Raw genomic sequence first — 18,126 nt, 5'->3', positions numbered from 1 at the left:
TGTAAGCATTTTAGCTGTTGGGGAAAAAACTTTTAGGAGAACTGCCATCTACTGAGGTGGTCATTGAAATGTTTGCAACAAAAAGGAACCGATCGATGAATTTGGCTTATAAGACATTTTAGATAGTGTTACAATGTTTTAAATATAAAATGTTGTTATAATATTATTATTTGTTTATGCCACTGTCTATCTTTAAACTTAATTTATAGGAGCATGATTCAATAAAATATGTGTCACCTCTATGTTTTATTTCTAGCAGTAGTATGCTTAAACTACAACATTACCACTTTTTTATTTGCTACGCCACTGATAATTAGTAGGCTGTACCGAACGGTAACTCAGAACAAAGGTAGCTAACCTTGATGGGACCTTTCTTGATTACAAACAGGCACAAAATACCAGTAAGGTAATCCAGTCACCAACTATGCACGACATGACTTCTGCACACGAGTACTGAGGGAACATTTCATACCACTAGAACTTAAGCTTAATGTAAGTACGTACAAATAAGCAATAGTAATAAATAATGATGTCCAATATTATAACACATAGCTGCATTATGTGAAAAATTCATACAGAAATGCTTTGCATAAGCATAGTTGGTAACCTACACTGAAAGGCAAATAAAAGGATTTCTTAATGTAATGCCATTATAAGAAATTAGAATTAAATGATTATATTCTAATCATAAGATGCAATATTCTCCATGCATGTTATCAAACATGATGTGGATCAAAATGCTTGGTAAACTGCTCCTATTTTGCTCATGAATGGAACAAACTACACATATGGGAAAGACAACCAATACATTGTGATTACTATCGTAAAGATATTCACTGTACGTCGGTGGATGCAGAGTAGGTCTTGGTCCAACAATCTGCACTCTGACTGTCCAACCAAGCAGAGGAGGGGTGGCCACGGCTCTACCGTGGCTCTATGCCTCTGCATTTGGGAGATGGGACAGGGCTGGATCTCACGGCTGGCCCCAATCGCCGGCTGTCCTGAGAATGGTTTTCCATAGTTTTTCAGTCTCCTGCACTCAGGCGAATGCCAAGACAGTTCCTAGTATAGGCCACAGCCATCAAGTCCCTCGCCTTCTCCGTAACAAATCTCCCGTCCTGAGAAATGGCATTACCGTCCAAGAGGCCCGCCTCCCCCTTCAGGGGAGGAATGAAAATGTTTTAGTAGTAGTAGTAGTAGTAGTAGTAGTAGTAGTAGTTTTTTTTTTTGCTAGGGGCTTTACGTCGCACCGACACAGATAGGTCTTATGGCGACGATGGGATGGGAAAGGCCTAGGAGTTGGAAGGAAGCGGCCGTGGCCTTAATTAAGGTACAGCCCCAGCATTTGCCTGGTGTGAAAATGGGAAACCACGGAAAACCATCTTCAGGGCTGCCGATAGTGGGATTCGAACCTACTATCTCCCGGATGCAAGCTCACAGCCGCGCGCCTCTACGCGCACGGCCAACTCGCCCGGTAGTAGTAGTAGTAGTAGTAGTAGTAGTAGTCACTGTAAAGTTCTATCATAATCCAGATCATTTTATGGAAGCACAATTTAATACCATAATTACTCACGCATTAGACCCTTCTTTTTCCACATTTACAGCCAAAAAATGTAAGGGAGGTGTCCAACATGCGATAACCTCAAATTTCGTTCAGTGAACACATGACTTCTATGCTACAAAGAGCTATAAATATTATATGTAAACATTTGATACTATTTTTTAACAAACTTATGAATGTATTCTGAGTTTTACTGACTATTGTTGTTGGAAGGCAGTTTTCTAAATTTAAAAAGAATTAATGGTTAACACATGACTTTTAGGCCTACATATAAGGTAAATAGAGTCGGTTTAGTTATGGTACTCTTATAGCACGTCATTCATTTCATCTCATTAACTCCTCTGATGAGTTGACGCTAGGAAGGGCATCCGGTCGTAAAAACTCACTATGAAGGTTCATCTAACTTCATACTAAACACCGTAGAGAAAAAGTATAAGGGTATCATATTATGCAATATTAATAAAAAAGAACGTAATGGCAGTCATGCGAGTCTGTCAGTTAAGCAGTAGGCCTACCACACACTAAATCTGATCACCGCTTTCATTTGAATTATCATCATCATCTTGTGCCGCCAGCTTCCCTGCTACTGGCATGTCATCATTCCAAACGACATCATCTTAAAGGCAATCGAGAGTATTCGAGATCCCGTCTTTTTGAAACTTAAGAGATAGTTTTGTTCCCGACTACAGAGTCCAAACAGTGAGAATCTATTCGCAGATGGTTTCTGGAGATGGTCTCTGTTATTTCCAGTTGGTGTATGTGTATCAGAAGTTACCCCTTCTGAATAAAGCCAGGCTGTAAAAAGCGTGCCAACCCACCAGCTGATAACTAGCATATGTTACGAGTTGTACTTCGGAATGTAATACATAGTGATTGAAAGCATTATTCGAATAACTGTGGATATTGAAAGCCAGACTTATTTTTAAGTATATTTCATGTTTGTTGTCTATATTTATCAGGATTTACCTAAACAGCTGTAATTGAGATAAGAGAGACCACATTGTTTAAGTTAGGCATGCTACTAAGTGCCCGGATAGTGTTGAAGTTCCAGGATGGAAAGAATAAAAATAAATAACAGGAAAGCTTGTAGCATTTACGGATATCTACAGGTGTGTCGTTAATGCGTTTTATTATCATAATGTTTAATTCTGTACGTTAGTTGCCTCCATATTGTTTTTATTAACACATAGTATGTTTGTTTGGCGTCTCCAAAAAACATAAAAGTAGTTAGTGGGGACGTAAAATCAATAACATTCATTCATTCATTCATTCATCCATTCAACTTCACTAATCGGCCAACTAGGGACCACGATAAGCCTCACTTTACATTCTGGTATTTGTTCATTTTTCGCTTGATCCACATTGTCTTCGTTAGCTCATTGTGTTTAGCATGATGTTCTTCTGTTCATTTAGCACCACTTGCCCGTTTTTCATCCTGGAAAGTCCCAAAAGTCTTGATGGTTGCTCTGAAAAGATTTCGGTCTTGCACATCTTCTGCTTGTAGGCCCAGTTCTTTAAGATCTTTCTTGATATTAACGTATCATGGCATTGCCGGTTTTGGTTTCGAGTCAAATATACTGCAGATACGTTTCGTCCATCGAAAGTCGATCATCCGTCATATATGACCGTAGAAGCGAACTCTGCCTTTACGCATTGTGTCCGTGACGTTCTCTATCTTAAGAGTATACTTCTTGCCTGGATTTTCTAATGTAGATGCCATTTTTGTAGTTTGGGCCAAGTATGGTATGTAGGATCTTTCTTTCTTTCTTTCTTTCTTTCTTTCCTCTCTAAATCCACAAGTAAACATTTCTCAGACAGGATAAGGCATTCAGATGCATACAGCGATACTGGTTTGATGACAGTGTTGTAGTGATGAATTTTTGTGTTCAGGGAAAAGCACTTTTTATTATGTTGCAGGTGGTTTGGAAAGTGACTTCCATTTTCTTGATTCTTGATGCTATGGCCTCTGTCAAGTCCATTTTGCTGAATCCATTCCCCAAGGTATTTAAATTTACTAAGACGGTTTATCGTTCCATATTTGGTCTTTAGTTGTGCCGTATCATCTTTGATATTCCACATCACTTTGAAAGGAAATTTGTAAACCTGTTTGTTCTGCTACTTCCCTCAATACACTGATCTGTTCTGTTGCACTTTCGAAATTTTCTGTCGTCAGGGCTATATCAACAGCGAACGCTAAGCAATCTATTTCCACTCCGTTTTTCTTTATCCCAATCCTTAAGGGTTTGTAAAGGTTTCTTTCTTCTAACGTCTTTTGCCACTCCTGTATTACCTTCTCAAGCACGCAGCTGAACAAAAAAGGTAGCAGCCCATCTCCCTGTCGAACGTCTGTCTTGATCTCAAAGGGTTCAGAGAGACATCCTTGGAATTTTAACTTTGGATTTGGTATTAGTATTGCCCTTATTATCACCAGCAGTTTCTCATCGACTCCCATATCTGCCAAGGATGTTAAGCAACACATCATGGTTGATGGAGTCGTACGCTTTCCTGAAGTCTACAAATGTACTGTAGATACACAGGTTCGACCTCTCAGGATAGGGTATCTTATTATGGTTTTTAGGTTAAGTATTTGTTATGCACTTGTTCGGCCTTTCCAAAAACCTGCTTGGTATTCCCCGAGTATGTGTTCAACTTGCTGTTCTAGTCTTTCAAGGATGGATAGTGACAAGATCTTGTAGGCTACTGAGAGAAGAGAAATTCCACGGTAATTGTTCACATCTCTTATATTTCCTTTCTTGTGTAAAGGATGGATCCAGTCCTCTGATAGTTGTTCTTTTTCCCATATATCTACAACAGTTCGGTGTAGGATGTCAATTGCTCTTCCAGGCTATGTTTCCACGGTTCTGCAATCATGGAGTCTTCACCAGGAGCCTTGTTATTTTTCAGTCTCTCTATGTGGCGTTTGATTTCATCGCGATTTGGTGGGGAAGATGGCAGGTTTTGACTCACTGGTTTGTTTGTTTTGATGGGGTTGGCTGGTTTTTCACGATTTAGAAGGTCTTTAAAATACTTAGCTAAGATTATTATTATTATTATTATTATTATTATTATTATTATTATTATTATTATTATTATTATTATTATTATTATTATTATTATTGTTGTTGTTTAGGTATGTTAGCGAGTAAAACAATCGCTATGATTGAATTGTTTTTATTGTGTTTTAAACCTACTTCTCTCCAAATATGATGTACCGTATGCTACATTGGCCTGAGTTATGAGATATTAAACAATCACTTTGTTAATGATCTCGCCTTCTATATTACTAGCAACAACCGTGAATTAACTAAAGTAAACTTGTTTCCTCATCCCGATGTGGTGCAGCACCATTTTTACCGCATATCAACCTTCTTGCCATTCTTAAATATCCGGCAGTATGGTACCGAGAATGGAACTCAAGCCCCCGAGAACGGCAGTTAATTGAGCTAACCATTATGCTGGCGGACATTCTTAACTACAAAAAACAGACATATAGCATGACTGATGCGTACTTTAATTGCGCAGATTGGACACGAAACTATTCACCTATTTGTATGACGTCATCAGAGCTGCAGTATGCCTACGCTACGGAGGCGATATTTCTTAACTACGAAACACAGATGTACCGCATGACTTTGATGCGTTTTCATGGGTCGTACGGACAAAACTATTCACAAATTTGTGTGATGTCAATGGAGCTGCAGTAAGGCTTGTACCTGCTTTGAAGCAGAATCATTGTTCTTCTCTGGCGAATTACGTTGGGGGGTCTTGTATGCAAGATTTTTTTTTTCATTTTCTTTGTGCCAAAAAGCCAGGGGAGGGGGTCTAATACATGAGTAAATAAGGTATTTCTTAGTATTTCCAACTTATCTACTGTAGTTCACACTGATGTTCTCTTCAGAACAGGAGAGAAATCTGGAGATTACTTTTAATTTTTATATTTGAAAACCACTGCCCTAAAACATGACTTGCTTCTTAAGTTACGTAAAAAAAAATTTTAAACTAGCTTTGTTGCAATGGTAAATATTTCAGGCATATCTCCTTCACTTCATTTTAATAAGCAATGGGCAACACTGGCATATAATATAATGAGGTTAAAAGATCCTACCTTTCGATACTCTAGTCTTCCCCACTGCTGTCGCAGAAAAATTCGAAGTTTTGGAAGTCACTGGAAAAAAGGAAGAAATATTAGTATACTAAATTCAGTCCAGTCCTTATAGAACTTTCATAATATCATCCCAATAGTGGAATTTATTTATAATCTTTCAATCTTGCTGTTCCTTCATGGAGTTACTCAGTACATGATCAGTAGTAAAGGATTATATTTTTAAAATAATATGAAAATCATACCACAACATGCTAAAGGTTTGTTTTAAGAAATAATAATAGGCAAGGTAGAAGAATAAGAAGAAGAAGGATTTTTTAAAAATAATTTGACAATGGTGTTTCCCAAATTTGCATTCAGTTACTATCTCTGAAAATATATTGCAAGCAATAGAAGAGCAACCACTGGTCAGATCCAGTTAGTCTTATAATTTGCCTAGAACTGTATCAATCACTGGGTCTTGTAATGTTTTCTGAAGAACTTCTCTTACATATCCTCTGACCATTAGAAATGCATTGAGCCAGTGGTTTTGGGGATTAGGAATGGCCCTCAAAATTTGTTTTTTTAAATAAGTTTCTCAATGAAGGTTCATACAAAGAAAGCCCTAAGTTCATCTTTTGGATTCTGAATCAAAGTACATGCAAACATTCTTTCATAAAACATAATAAAACACTGACTATAAGTAACAATGAGATCCACAATTATAACACAAGAAATAAATGATTAACGCATGAGTTTTCACTGCCCTTAAAAGGGACCATAGCCCATATGTGAAGGATTTGTTACTCTATAACAAACTGCCTAAGGATATAAAAAATCTGAATGTTAAAAGTTTCAATAGTCATTAAAACTTCACTTAATTAACAGGTGCCTGTATTCCATAAATGAACTGTAAATCACAATGTGTGCGTTTTGTCTGTATATAAATTAGAATATATGTTTTTGTTGTATATAGCATGACACTGTCTGACAAGTGTAAATTTCTATAAATAAATACAAATTTAAATTTAAAAAATTGAAAACCTGTAAATCTACCAGTCACACACTGAAACACTTTCACATAATTTCACAAGAGTAGATAATAAGTCTTCCCAGCAGAGACCTCTGCACTACAGATCTACATTATCCTTCTCCACTATACTTGATGCCTCAAGATCTTCCTAGTCATTTCTCAAGGAAGTTCTCCCAGCTGTAGTGATTCAAGTTTTCAAATAGATGGCCAACATTCAATAAATCAACTTATCTCTGTATAATCAAGTTGCAGAGATAGGAACATAATCTCTGTGTAAATTTCCTCACCAAAAATCAGTGGTTGTGCGATAGCTTCAGTAAAGTAAATATCAACTGATTATGTAATTGAAGGTGCTTACATTATCCTCACTTTATTTAGACTGGTCTCATTCAACATTCTCAGGCAACAACAAAAACAAAAAACCCATGGCGCAACAGCCCCGAAGGGCCATGGCCTACCAAGCGGCTGCTGCTCAACCCAAAGGTATGTAGATTACAAGGTATCATATGGCTGCCATAATGAATTCTCTCAGCCGTTATTCTTGGCTTTCTAGACTGGCGCTGCTATCTCACCATCAGATACCTACTCAATTGTAATCACATAGGCTGAATGGACCTCGAACCAGCCCTCAGATTCAGGTAAAATTCCTGACCTGCCCTACCGGGAATGGAACTCGGGGTCTCCGGGTAAAAGGCAAGCACACTAGCCCTAGACAGCCAGGCCGTCTTTCTTAGGCAATAAAGTTAGGGGAAAACCAGTAAGTACATGAAAGCAATTTTGTGAAATAATTTCATTTCTCTTATCTATATCTTACATTATTTCCAATTTTGGAGTTAGCTACAATTCCATGACCGGGAGGATCACTCCTTCATGAAGAAAAATAGTTGACAATAATGTTGTTGGTTTTATGTCCCACTAACTAGTTAAAAGAGTTTCGGAGACCCGAAGGAGCTGAAATTTTGTCTCATAGGATTTCTTTTACGTGTCAATAAATTTACCTACAAGAGCAGGCGTTTTTTAACACCTTCAGGCAGCAATGCACTGAGCCAGGCTCAAGAAGCCAGCACTCTGCTGTCTGAGCCACTCATGTCAACAGTAACAATGATATTCTAGACAAGGAATATAAGTAAATGCTTAGTTAACATACCTTCCATTCGAGTAACGGTGCTGCCATCGGCAGATGTTGTAGTAGACTCCGAGTGCTCTGAAAAGAACAATTGTTGATTATACATTTTATAAAGTAAAATATTAATACATACATTAAAAATCTTTTAAAAATTAAAATACATAGAAGAGTCATAAAAAACTATGCTTTTGTAATAAAAAATTCAGACCATTATTAATCAGAAATTTTTAAATTGTATAAATAATAGATAATCTGATAGAGAATGTTCTTATACTGAATAAAAATTTACTGGTAATAGAAAATAATGTTCAAACAAACACACAAACAAACGAAGGGGTGACACTTCAAGTATGAAGAAATAAAAGGCTTTCCCCTCACAATTTTCCATTTGACCCAAATATGTTTCCCTTTTTTTTTTTTTTTTCCTTCTATGAATGTGGCTTACTTCAGTAACATTGCTGAAATTTGGAATGCAGAACAGCAAAAAGATGTTTGTTCTCTTATCTATATCTTACATTATTTCCAATTTTGGAGTTAGCTACAAGGTGTGGATCATACTCAGGAGATGGTAGGATCAAATTTCACTGTTGGTAGCCCTGTAGATAGTTTTTCAGTAGGTTTTAATTTTCACATCAGATAAATAAATTCAAGCCACTGCCACTACTTTCCCAGTCCCTGCCTATCCTAGTGTCAACAGATACTACCTGTGTTACTACAACATTAAAGAAGCAGCAATAGGAACAGAATTAATTCTGAAGTAGGGTTTGTGTATTAAAGATGATCACAGTCTTTGCTGCTAATTAATTTTAAAAGTGGAACATAAAAATACTATAGCCTAACATACTGTTTTAGTGACCTGTTTACCTAATCACACAATGGTATTTATTGTTTGTTACTGTATATTTTGTAATGTAAAGACAAACTGTTTGTCAGATTTTTGCCACCAGATACAACAATAGTCATTTACAGTAACCTATTTCTGCAAGCACTGTGAATATATTTGGCATCTAAAACACTTTAATAATAATTTCTTCCAGACTTCAAAATAAAAAGAGCTTAGCTGTGTGCTTACTCATAATATATTATTTTTTAAAGTTCAAGCAATATTTTCTAATTAAATGTTGAAACTGGAGTATAATTGAAAGCTACATAAAATTATGAATAAGGAAAGAATATGTGGAAAATTGTGAAAGGTCCCCAATTCTGTAAGTGAACTACCTTCATGCCACCCCTATCAAACATATAGTTTCAAGACATATTAAGAAAATCAGCTTTTGTGAACACAGGAATACTAAAAACTACATGTTACATCCAAGGCATATGTTTCTTCACACTTCCACAATGCTACATTCCAAGCATAAGTACAATAATGATCCAAATTTGTAACTGAACAAGAAGCAACTACATCATTCCAACAGTAGTATTCTAATAGCTCAACACATTAGGTGGAGTGTCTAATAAACCTAAACAGCACAAAATCTAATAAAGTAAAATCTACAAATCTACCAGGATGACTCTTCACAATTATGTACAAATTTATTTCAGTACTCAGATTTCAAAATTAATTGTACACCTAAGGTCAAGTTAATATAAACAATTAAGGAGTCTCAAGTACAAAACAAAATCTTCAGGGTTCACACAATGCACTGTAAGAACATCGCAGAAATCATTCTAAAACACTCGATGCAAGGTTTAGGGATGCATGGCAAAGGTTAGAATCAACAGATGCAATCCAGGGATCAGTCAGGGAAATGGCACGAACAACTCTAATGTAAGCAGCGGACATTCAAGTGAGTTTGCCAATAATCACTTTCCACATATTAATGATGATTCCAACTCACAACAGCAGTGATTTCCTGATGAACCAATAGCTGCAGCTATGCAGAGTGGTGTTTTATCCAAGGACCCACATTCAGAGTAGCTCTCTCTTCAATGATTTTGGATGTTGCAGAGTTAGTTGCTCATGATGCAGAAGTACATCTGATTATAGCCTTATCAAGTCAATACGAGCAAGCACTGCACATTATTTTTAGAGCATTAAGGTTTTGATTACTTGCACAAAAGACTGTCGGACACATGTAGTCACTTGAACACGAACTAAAAATTATTGTGGTCTAATAAAATTTATCTTCATTGCATTCATCATAAGGCACACACTTCGGTACAAAAAGCTTAGACATCACAATACGACCCTACCATAAAAACTGCGCAGGAAAGAACACAGAAAATTCACAACAATATATTATGATGTCTATTGTGAGTTGCTACAGTGCAATTATTTGCAGCTACCCAAATTAATGAGTAAAATTTTCTTTAGTTGAAGAGTTAAATTCTTCATTTCCATGCCATGATAGAATACAAAGATCTTGTAAATTACTTACTGGCATTGTCACGAGTTGCCAGATGGCATGCTAAAGTAGTTTTCACACCTGTTGACTCTTCCCATGCCATTTGCTTGTGGAAGAACTGAGATGATGATCCACTTCGACTGAGCTGATGTTGCGTTGAGTGCATATCTTCATTTCTACTATGCTTTACCTTCGATTCATGTGTGTGTTTTGTCTTTGGAGTGCTGGATTTCTTTAGTTTACCATCCTTCCCAGATATTGATGAATTAAACAGGTCTTCAAAAACATCATCCACATTTTCTAAACTATCATCTAAGAGAGGAACATCTGGAATGCGAGGTGTTGGTTTATTTGTTATTACCTCACTAGAACGTTTTCTTTGAGTGGAATTATGAGACGAATGCTCTTGTCCTACTGCACTTTTAGATGTAAGTTGAGTTCTTGTTTCATTTGTAGTCTTTGATTTAACTGTATTAAAATATGCCTCCACTTTACGTTGTTTATTTTCCACTGTATCAGGTGCAATCACAGCCTCAAATTGCTTAGGGAATGCTAAGGAATGACTAGACTTCGTTTTTGGAAGAGCAGCTGGAGTGCGTCGGGCATTGCCAGCATTGCTTATAGGTAGATCAGGTAGAGCAAGGCTCTGTGGACGCCGAGATTTTGCATGCTGTCCCGATGCTAACTGATGCCATGACTCTGATTTTCTAAGAACAAGGGAAGGAGAAATTGATGGAGGTGGGGTAGGGGGTGACTGATTTTCATGGACACCTCTACTGCCATCGATATTTGCAACATCATGCAAGGAACTGGAACGGGATGAATTTGGTAATAGCCTAGATAAGTCTTTGTTCCCACTAACATTGTTATAAACAGGTATTTGTAAACGTGTTGTCAACACTGATTCACCACTTTCCTGAAACTCTTCAGTGCTTGTTGTAGTAATTAAAGATTCTGCTGAACCAGCCCGAATATGGTTTGATAAGTTTCTTCTACTAGAATCACTTGTTCCTTTCCCAGGACTAGTTCTTTCCCCTGTGATTGTATTAGAGGTGTCTCTTTGATCATCCATCACATTTTGCACATTAGGACTATGAGATCTACGATCATAATTATTACTAGGATTCATATTTGGTTCACTGTCGTTTCGAATCATCCCGCCTGAAGGAGCACTTTGTGTTCGATAATTTAATACAGAGTCTTTATCTGTAGACAAATGTGAAGGAGATTTATTTTCTACTGCAGCTGAATTAGTGTTATATTTCTTTTCATGAGTTAACTCTTTATTCAGAGAGAATTTATTGAGGACAGAGCTCAGATTTCTTGCAGCTGAGCTCCTATCTTCTGTATCATCATCATAACGATGCCTTGTCTTTTGACTAACTGTAACGGCCTGATGAGAAACAGGACCAGCCATAACATGAGAGACAGCTGTAAAAGCTTCTGGTGATGGCAGAGAGAGATCAGGAGAATCTAATCCCTGTTGAACAGATATTGGTGGCAATGATAACTGAGGAGGTGGATCAGGATGTTTTTTGACAGCTTGGGTAGAAACTGATTCAGTATTGCGAATGTTGTTATAATAAACTGAAGTACTAGCTGAAACTCCAGCACTATATGTTTTGGGACTATGTGCTGGTATATTTCCATTCATACCGTAGAGAGACTGAGAATTACTTAACTGCTGACTGCTGTACCCATCATTATCATTTTCCAGGTATGAGATACCAGCATTTGGCATTCCACTTGAACAGTTAAAATCATCCTGATTAACCTGTGCTCTTGACACATTAGCAGCAATGGACTGGTTACTGTATTTTTCCTTATTAAGTAGTTTTTGCTGGTGACTGTTATATATTTCCTGCTGTTTCTTATAATCTTGCTTAGTGTAACTTTGTTTACTATCATAAGTTTGCACAAGATTTGGTGAAATAAGGGACGGTGTCACTGGAATGGAAGGTGGATCTTTTGAATTACTAACATTTGAATGTGGAAATATATTGTTTTCTTGTAAACGTCCTTGAACCATACCTGCAGCGTTTGGAGGAGGAAGAAACCTGGGAGGAGGTGCAGGAGAGGGTTGCTTGAATACACTCAAATTTGGTGGAAGGGTTATCTTTTCCATACTTCGACTTCTAGGTATTGGAGGTGGAATTGGCTGCGGAGATGTTTCACGAGACAAATTTTCAAACTTTGCGACAGTTGAGTTTAGAATACGATTCTCAGAACTATCTTTAATCCAAGGCAATGTAGGGCTGACAGGAGACAAAGCTTCTTGCTTTGCTTGCTGGCCATAAGGTGTAAAACCTAAACGCTGTTGTTTATTGGGCTTTACTACATCAGCAACAGGATTAGGGTTATTACTGGTTTGAGAAGGGCAGAACTTCTGAGTTGCCAACTGCTTAACATTTCCACTGACAGATGGTGATGCCCAAGGTTGGTTGGTTGACGAATTGATATCACATTGTTTCTGAGTTGTTTTCTTTTCAATTGGTCGAAATGCAGACATAGGAGCATGTGAAAATTTATTAAATTTTATTGGCGCTTGACTTACGGGGCTTGGAGGAGGTGTGAACAACTGTTTCTTAGAAAGAACAGTACCTGTGGAGCCTTTGGCATTAGCAACAGTTAGTGATCCTACAACTACATTCTCCTCCTGTGGAGCACTTCTCTCAGTCCAAGGCAATTTACCTTGCTGATCTTGCTGTTCTTGTTCTTTTTGTTCAAATAATTTTTTCAAAAACTCACTTCCCTGTCTACTAAGCCTAGGTCCATTTGCTGATGCTATTGAATTTTTACTCGACTTCACCACAGTCACAGAGTCATCTGCAGATTGCCAGAAAAGCCTTGCAGCAGCTGGTCCAGAAGGTGATCTTTGACTTTTCCCAAATTTGCTTTCTTCTTTATTTGCAGATGATTCAAAGGCAGTTTTGATATTTGAAAAACGGCTGCTCCAATGATGACCTCCTCTAGCAGATGGATTGTAACTTGCAACTTTAAATCCCTCTCCAGGTACACCAGGAACACTCTTGGCCTTACTGTCATTGTGTTGCTGTAAGAAAGCAAGGAATTTTCGATCACTTTCAGTCTTTGGCTGGAAATTTGGAGGTGCCACTTTTCCTTCTGATGCCTTGCCTCCAGCATTCACACGTATTGGCCCACGAAGAGCAAGATATGCAGCACGATGTTGATCATTGGTCACTACCTTTTTGTCATTACCAACTTCATACTCCTCGCCAGAGGAATAATCAGATTCATCTTCAATGGCATAAAAGTTTAAAGGTTTTGGTATATCAATTGTGTTTGCACGCTTCATTTTAAGCTTCCTGTCACCACGGCCTTGATATTTATTAGGAGCTTTTGCATCTTCAGTAGCCATTTGTAGAAGTCTCTGGGCTGATGAGACATTAGATGGTGTACCATGATCTGAACTACCTAAATGATCTGTCGTATCCTGACATATAGAGGTTTGTTCATTGTTCCCTGTATCAGTTCCATGTTGAAGCTGTTCATATGAATATTCATATTTTGCCACATCTGTAGTCCATGTTGAACCCTGGTTGGTTTTATTCCAACTGCTTTTCGTAGGCTGTGCACTAGTTTCAATTAAAACATCATTTTCCTTTTGAGATACATTCCTGGTATAGTCCACATTGCTGACATTCTGGTTCAAAGTACTTAGTGAATTATCTCCTTGATTGGTAGGATTAATACTATTAGAATTAGTTTGAACAGTATAACTACTGGGTATAAGATGGTTTTTCTGATTACCAGTGGAACTTATTTCCCCATTATAATGGATATTTGTACTATTACACGTTGAAATACTCTGAACTGCATTACCTAGATGCATATTATTCTGTTCCTTTCCTTTAGAATCATTAACTGTATTAATTTGTTGAACAGTTGTATCATCATCTCCCGTTTCATCTTCCTCCTCTGTTTCAGATTCACAACTTACTTCACTGATTACATCTTCTTCATCATCTCCTTCATCATCTGCCTCTTCTTCTGCTTCACTACTTGCATTTCCACTCTCACAGGTCTGCTTGATGGACCCATGACGTGAATTATTTTGGCGTTTTTCCTCTTCTACTGACAGCTGCTTATTAATGGCTGCCTTATGAATGGCAATCTGCATAGTCTGAGCTGGCGTAAAAAGGAGAACGCTTGGATCATAATCACTACTTGTACTGTCCAAAGATGATGAATGTGAAAAGGTTCGTTGTTGAATTTTTTCAGTATCGGGTCTATGCGGTAACATTTTGCTATCATTTTCAAATGATGAGGAATGTGACACAGGCTTATGTTGTGTTGTATTAACTGGAACTGATGAGCTAGCTGCAAGAGAATCTTCAGAAGAATTGAGATTTTTTCCATTGTTTATTTCTTTTGGAGACTTACTTTCATAACTTTGAGGAACTGATGACTTAGAATCAGTGTTCGTGTCATATGATGATGAAGAATGTGAGCCAGTTCTACTTCTTAATCTATCATTCATTAAATTACCACTATCTGACCTTTGTGGGGTTGATGCTTTAGAATTTATGTTACTTTCACTAGAGGAAGAGCATGATCCTTTCCTACTTGCTGTTTGAATCAAATTACCACTGTCAGACTTACGAGGGGAGGAATATTTAGAATTTAAACTGCTATCATATGATGATGAATGAGATATAGAATGTTGCTGATTCTGTTCCATAACTGAATTTCCACTATCAGATCGCTGTGGAGTAGAAGATTTAGAAGGTGTGTTTCCATCAGAAGATGAAGAAGATTGCGACAAAGATTTTGGTCGAGGTCTGTCAATATTATCACCCCGTCTTCCTGGTCTGTATTCCTTATGGACAGCTGTCATTGGCTGGACACCAGTGCCTTGATATGCTTGTGGATGGTATAAGGATCTTTCATGTAGTTTCTCCGAACGTTCACTTTGCTTAGGTAAGTCTTTCTTAAATGGAGGTAATACTTTATTATTCAATTCAAGAGGCCTACTCTGAGATTTTTCATCAGTAAAGTCTTTGTTTATGTTCTTGGATCCTGAGTCTGCAGATAACGACTGGCATAAAGGCTTGTGAACTTTTCTGCTGTTCTTGTTAATAGAAATATCAAAATCATCCTTTGCAAGAGATTTACTACATGGTACTAAAGGAACAGGGGCTTGAGTTTTAGGTACTATGTCTCCTTTCTGTTGTTCAGATGGGGAGGTGAATGGTTTTACAATAGGATTTCCAGCCTGGGAGGTTGATTGAGGTTTGTGAGGCATAAAATGAACAGGTCGGAAAGCCCGCATTGCGGGTGACATAGAATTCTGAGAAGATTCATCAATGCACAAATCTCCAGCTGAACTCTGCTTTAATAGTGAATAGGACATAACAGGTGAAGCTGAACATTCTGAAAGCCTAGCTGAGGCATCTGAAACATGGGCACTATTCTTATCACTGGAAACTTTATCTGAAGTTAAACTATTATTCAATGATTCTTCTTCCAACCATCTCCTAGCATCAGCTAACTCCTTTCGACTTACTCCTACTGTATGACGATTCTGTCTTGTGTGCCTCTTGTTTAGAAATCGATGAGAACGAGGAGGAGGAAGTTCAACTACATCAGAAGATATTCTAGCTTCTGAGCTCTCTACAGTTTTATCAGTCTCCCAAGATGGTGATGGCAAATTTAAAGAAGCTTGAAGTCGTGATACAAGTTGCAATAATGCATCTCGTCTCTCACTATCAAGGGATACTTCCCCTAGGCCTCCACCAAGTTGCAAAGATGCCTGAAGACGTGACAATGCAATCTGAACCTCTGTCAAAAGGTTACTGCCAATGGGTTCTGAGGATTGTTTTGTTTCTGATGTAATAGAAGAAGAAGAAGGAAGCGATTTAACAGAAGACATTTGATGTCTTTGCAGTTCAATAGAATCCCTAAGACCTACTGCTAACAGTTTAAGGTCCTCACCAGACTCAGTGCCTGAATCCTCAACCCCTGAAACACGACTAGGTACATCTTCAGAACTCTGATTTGAATTTGAACATTTAACAGACATCTTCTGCTGCACTTTGTCGGTCAACAGAGAGGATCGTAGCTGTTCGACCAGAAGTGGAAGTAGCAGTGACTCACCCTGCTGAACAGTACGATGTACAGTAGTTCCATTCTCATCATCACAATGACTTTCTTCTGACACTACCATGCTTGTTCCAGCTGCTTTGTTAGCTTCTTCATCTGCCAATGCTGCTGCAACTACACTTGCACATGCTGTAAATTGTTACAATAAAACCATTAATTATTCATATCATTAATAACACAGAATGTATAATTTTCACAGGTTATTTTGCCCCAACCATGAACCTAAAAAGTAATGCATAAGATAACAACCTGAAAGAAAATAAGAAATATTCAAAATATAAAATCTACAGTATATGGCACAATGACTACAGCATGAAGAATATATTACTCTATTTAAAGGCATGATCATACACTGGGTGGTCCACCAGCCTCTTGCGATCAAGTTTTGTGCATCCCTTCTCATTTTCTACAATTCTGAAAGACATCGGTCCCTCTCCCTAAACCAGGGTAATATAACGAGATGTGTGTTTACGGACTAGAAGACGGCAAGAATCATGAGTGCCACTATTAATTCATTATGGGTACCTCGAATGAACCCATAAAACGAGTACTGATACGCAGAACACGTACCTTAAAACAGGAGGTGGATGTACAAACTGGGAGCACAGTACTGTATAGGCTGGGAAGAGGGTGCTGTAAGTCGAGTGTCGCAGTAGCTCACATGGCAAGTGGGTGGGGAGATCTGATAGTGGACAGTGCTCGAGGTAGGGGGTTCAAATCCCACGTAAGATTTTTTTTTTAACAGCCAGTTGCCTGGGATCTGGTAAGGTTGCATACTTGGTACCTTCTAAGGACTGATTAGTTTATTTGACTCTGTAAAAGATCGTATGTATTGTTGCATTGGGTATGGTGCTGGGTTGGACGACAATGAAGAGATGATGGTCTGTGGCCAGTTAGCTATGTTGTACATGTTCCAAGAATCGTAGACCATAGGTAGGACAAAGTATGCCCCATTGGAACGATAACAACATGCGATCACAGGTAAGTATGTAGCTGCGCGAACTCCCCTCCTTCGAAGCAATTCACAACACAAAGTTTATTCACTGCCTCGAGATGTATTCCAGCAACGAGTATGTGGATATGTTACTTATCTATTGAGAAGCTAGACAGAATGCATACCAGGCGCAATGACTGTACCAAGAACGCTATCTTGTAGACGACAACCGACGGGCATGACATTTTGGAGTGTCGGAGTTTAGAAAGACGCCTGCGAGATACTGCATCCCTGGGAAGGGCACGGCCTGTTCGAGATCATCCCATGACATCTGGTGACAACGAAGAGGTTGTGTTTGATGCTACCGGTGTAACCCTCATACTAGCACGTGGGCCATTGCACACGAGATGAACATCAGCTGAGAGTCTGTTATGCGGACATTGCACACCCACCGTTTTCACCCTTATCATCTCCACTTACACCAGGAGCTCCATAGTCATGATTTTGATGCCCGGGTAGTGTTCTTTCAATGGATCCTACAGCATGTGGACACTGATCCTGCTCTTCTAGCGACTCTCTTATTTACGGACGAAGCATGATTCCACAACAACGGAACCATTAATCGCCATAATATGCATTACTGGAGTGTACATAATCCCCATTGGATCCGACAGACAGCTTTTCAGGTACAGTGGGGCGTAAATGTATGGTGTGGAATCATGGGTGATAACCTCATTGGTCCCCATTTCTTAGAGGGCCATCTGACCAGCCAACGCTATCTGCAGTTTCTCCAAGGTGAATTACCACCGTTTCTGGGACATGTGCCACTCCTTGACCACAGCAGGATGTGGTTTCAACATGACGGAGGTCCACCGCATGGGGCGGTGGTCATCATCAAGAACAATCTTCATTTAACGTAT

At 38.4% G+C, this 18,126-nt stretch overlaps 1 protein-coding gene across 1 annotated transcript in view; it reads right to left on the bottom strand.

Moving 5' to 3' along the window:
- LOC136863769 (microtubule-associated protein futsch) overlaps positions 1 to 18,126 on the bottom strand; it is a 395,621-nt gene that overhangs the window by 31,843 nt on the left and 345,652 nt on the right. The window contains exons 18-20 of the mRNA XM_067140122.2: positions 10,183 to 16,401; positions 7,823 to 7,879; positions 5,667 to 5,726 (exon numbers count right to left, since the gene is read on the bottom strand). Of these exons, the coding sequence (XP_066996223.2) occupies positions 5,667 to 5,726; positions 7,823 to 7,879; positions 10,183 to 16,401 (6,336 nt within the window). The remainder of the gene's footprint in view (positions 1 to 5,666; positions 5,727 to 7,822; positions 7,880 to 10,182; positions 16,402 to 18,126) is intronic.

Source organism: Anabrus simplex, chromosome 2 (genome assembly GCF_040414725.1).
Source record: "Anabrus simplex isolate iqAnaSimp1 chromosome 2, ASM4041472v1, whole genome shotgun sequence".
Taxonomy (NCBI): Eukaryota; Metazoa; Arthropoda; class Insecta; order Orthoptera; family Tettigoniidae; genus Anabrus; species Anabrus simplex.
Note: the sequence above shows the minus strand (reverse complement) of the source record. Positions and strands in the feature narration are given on the sequence as shown.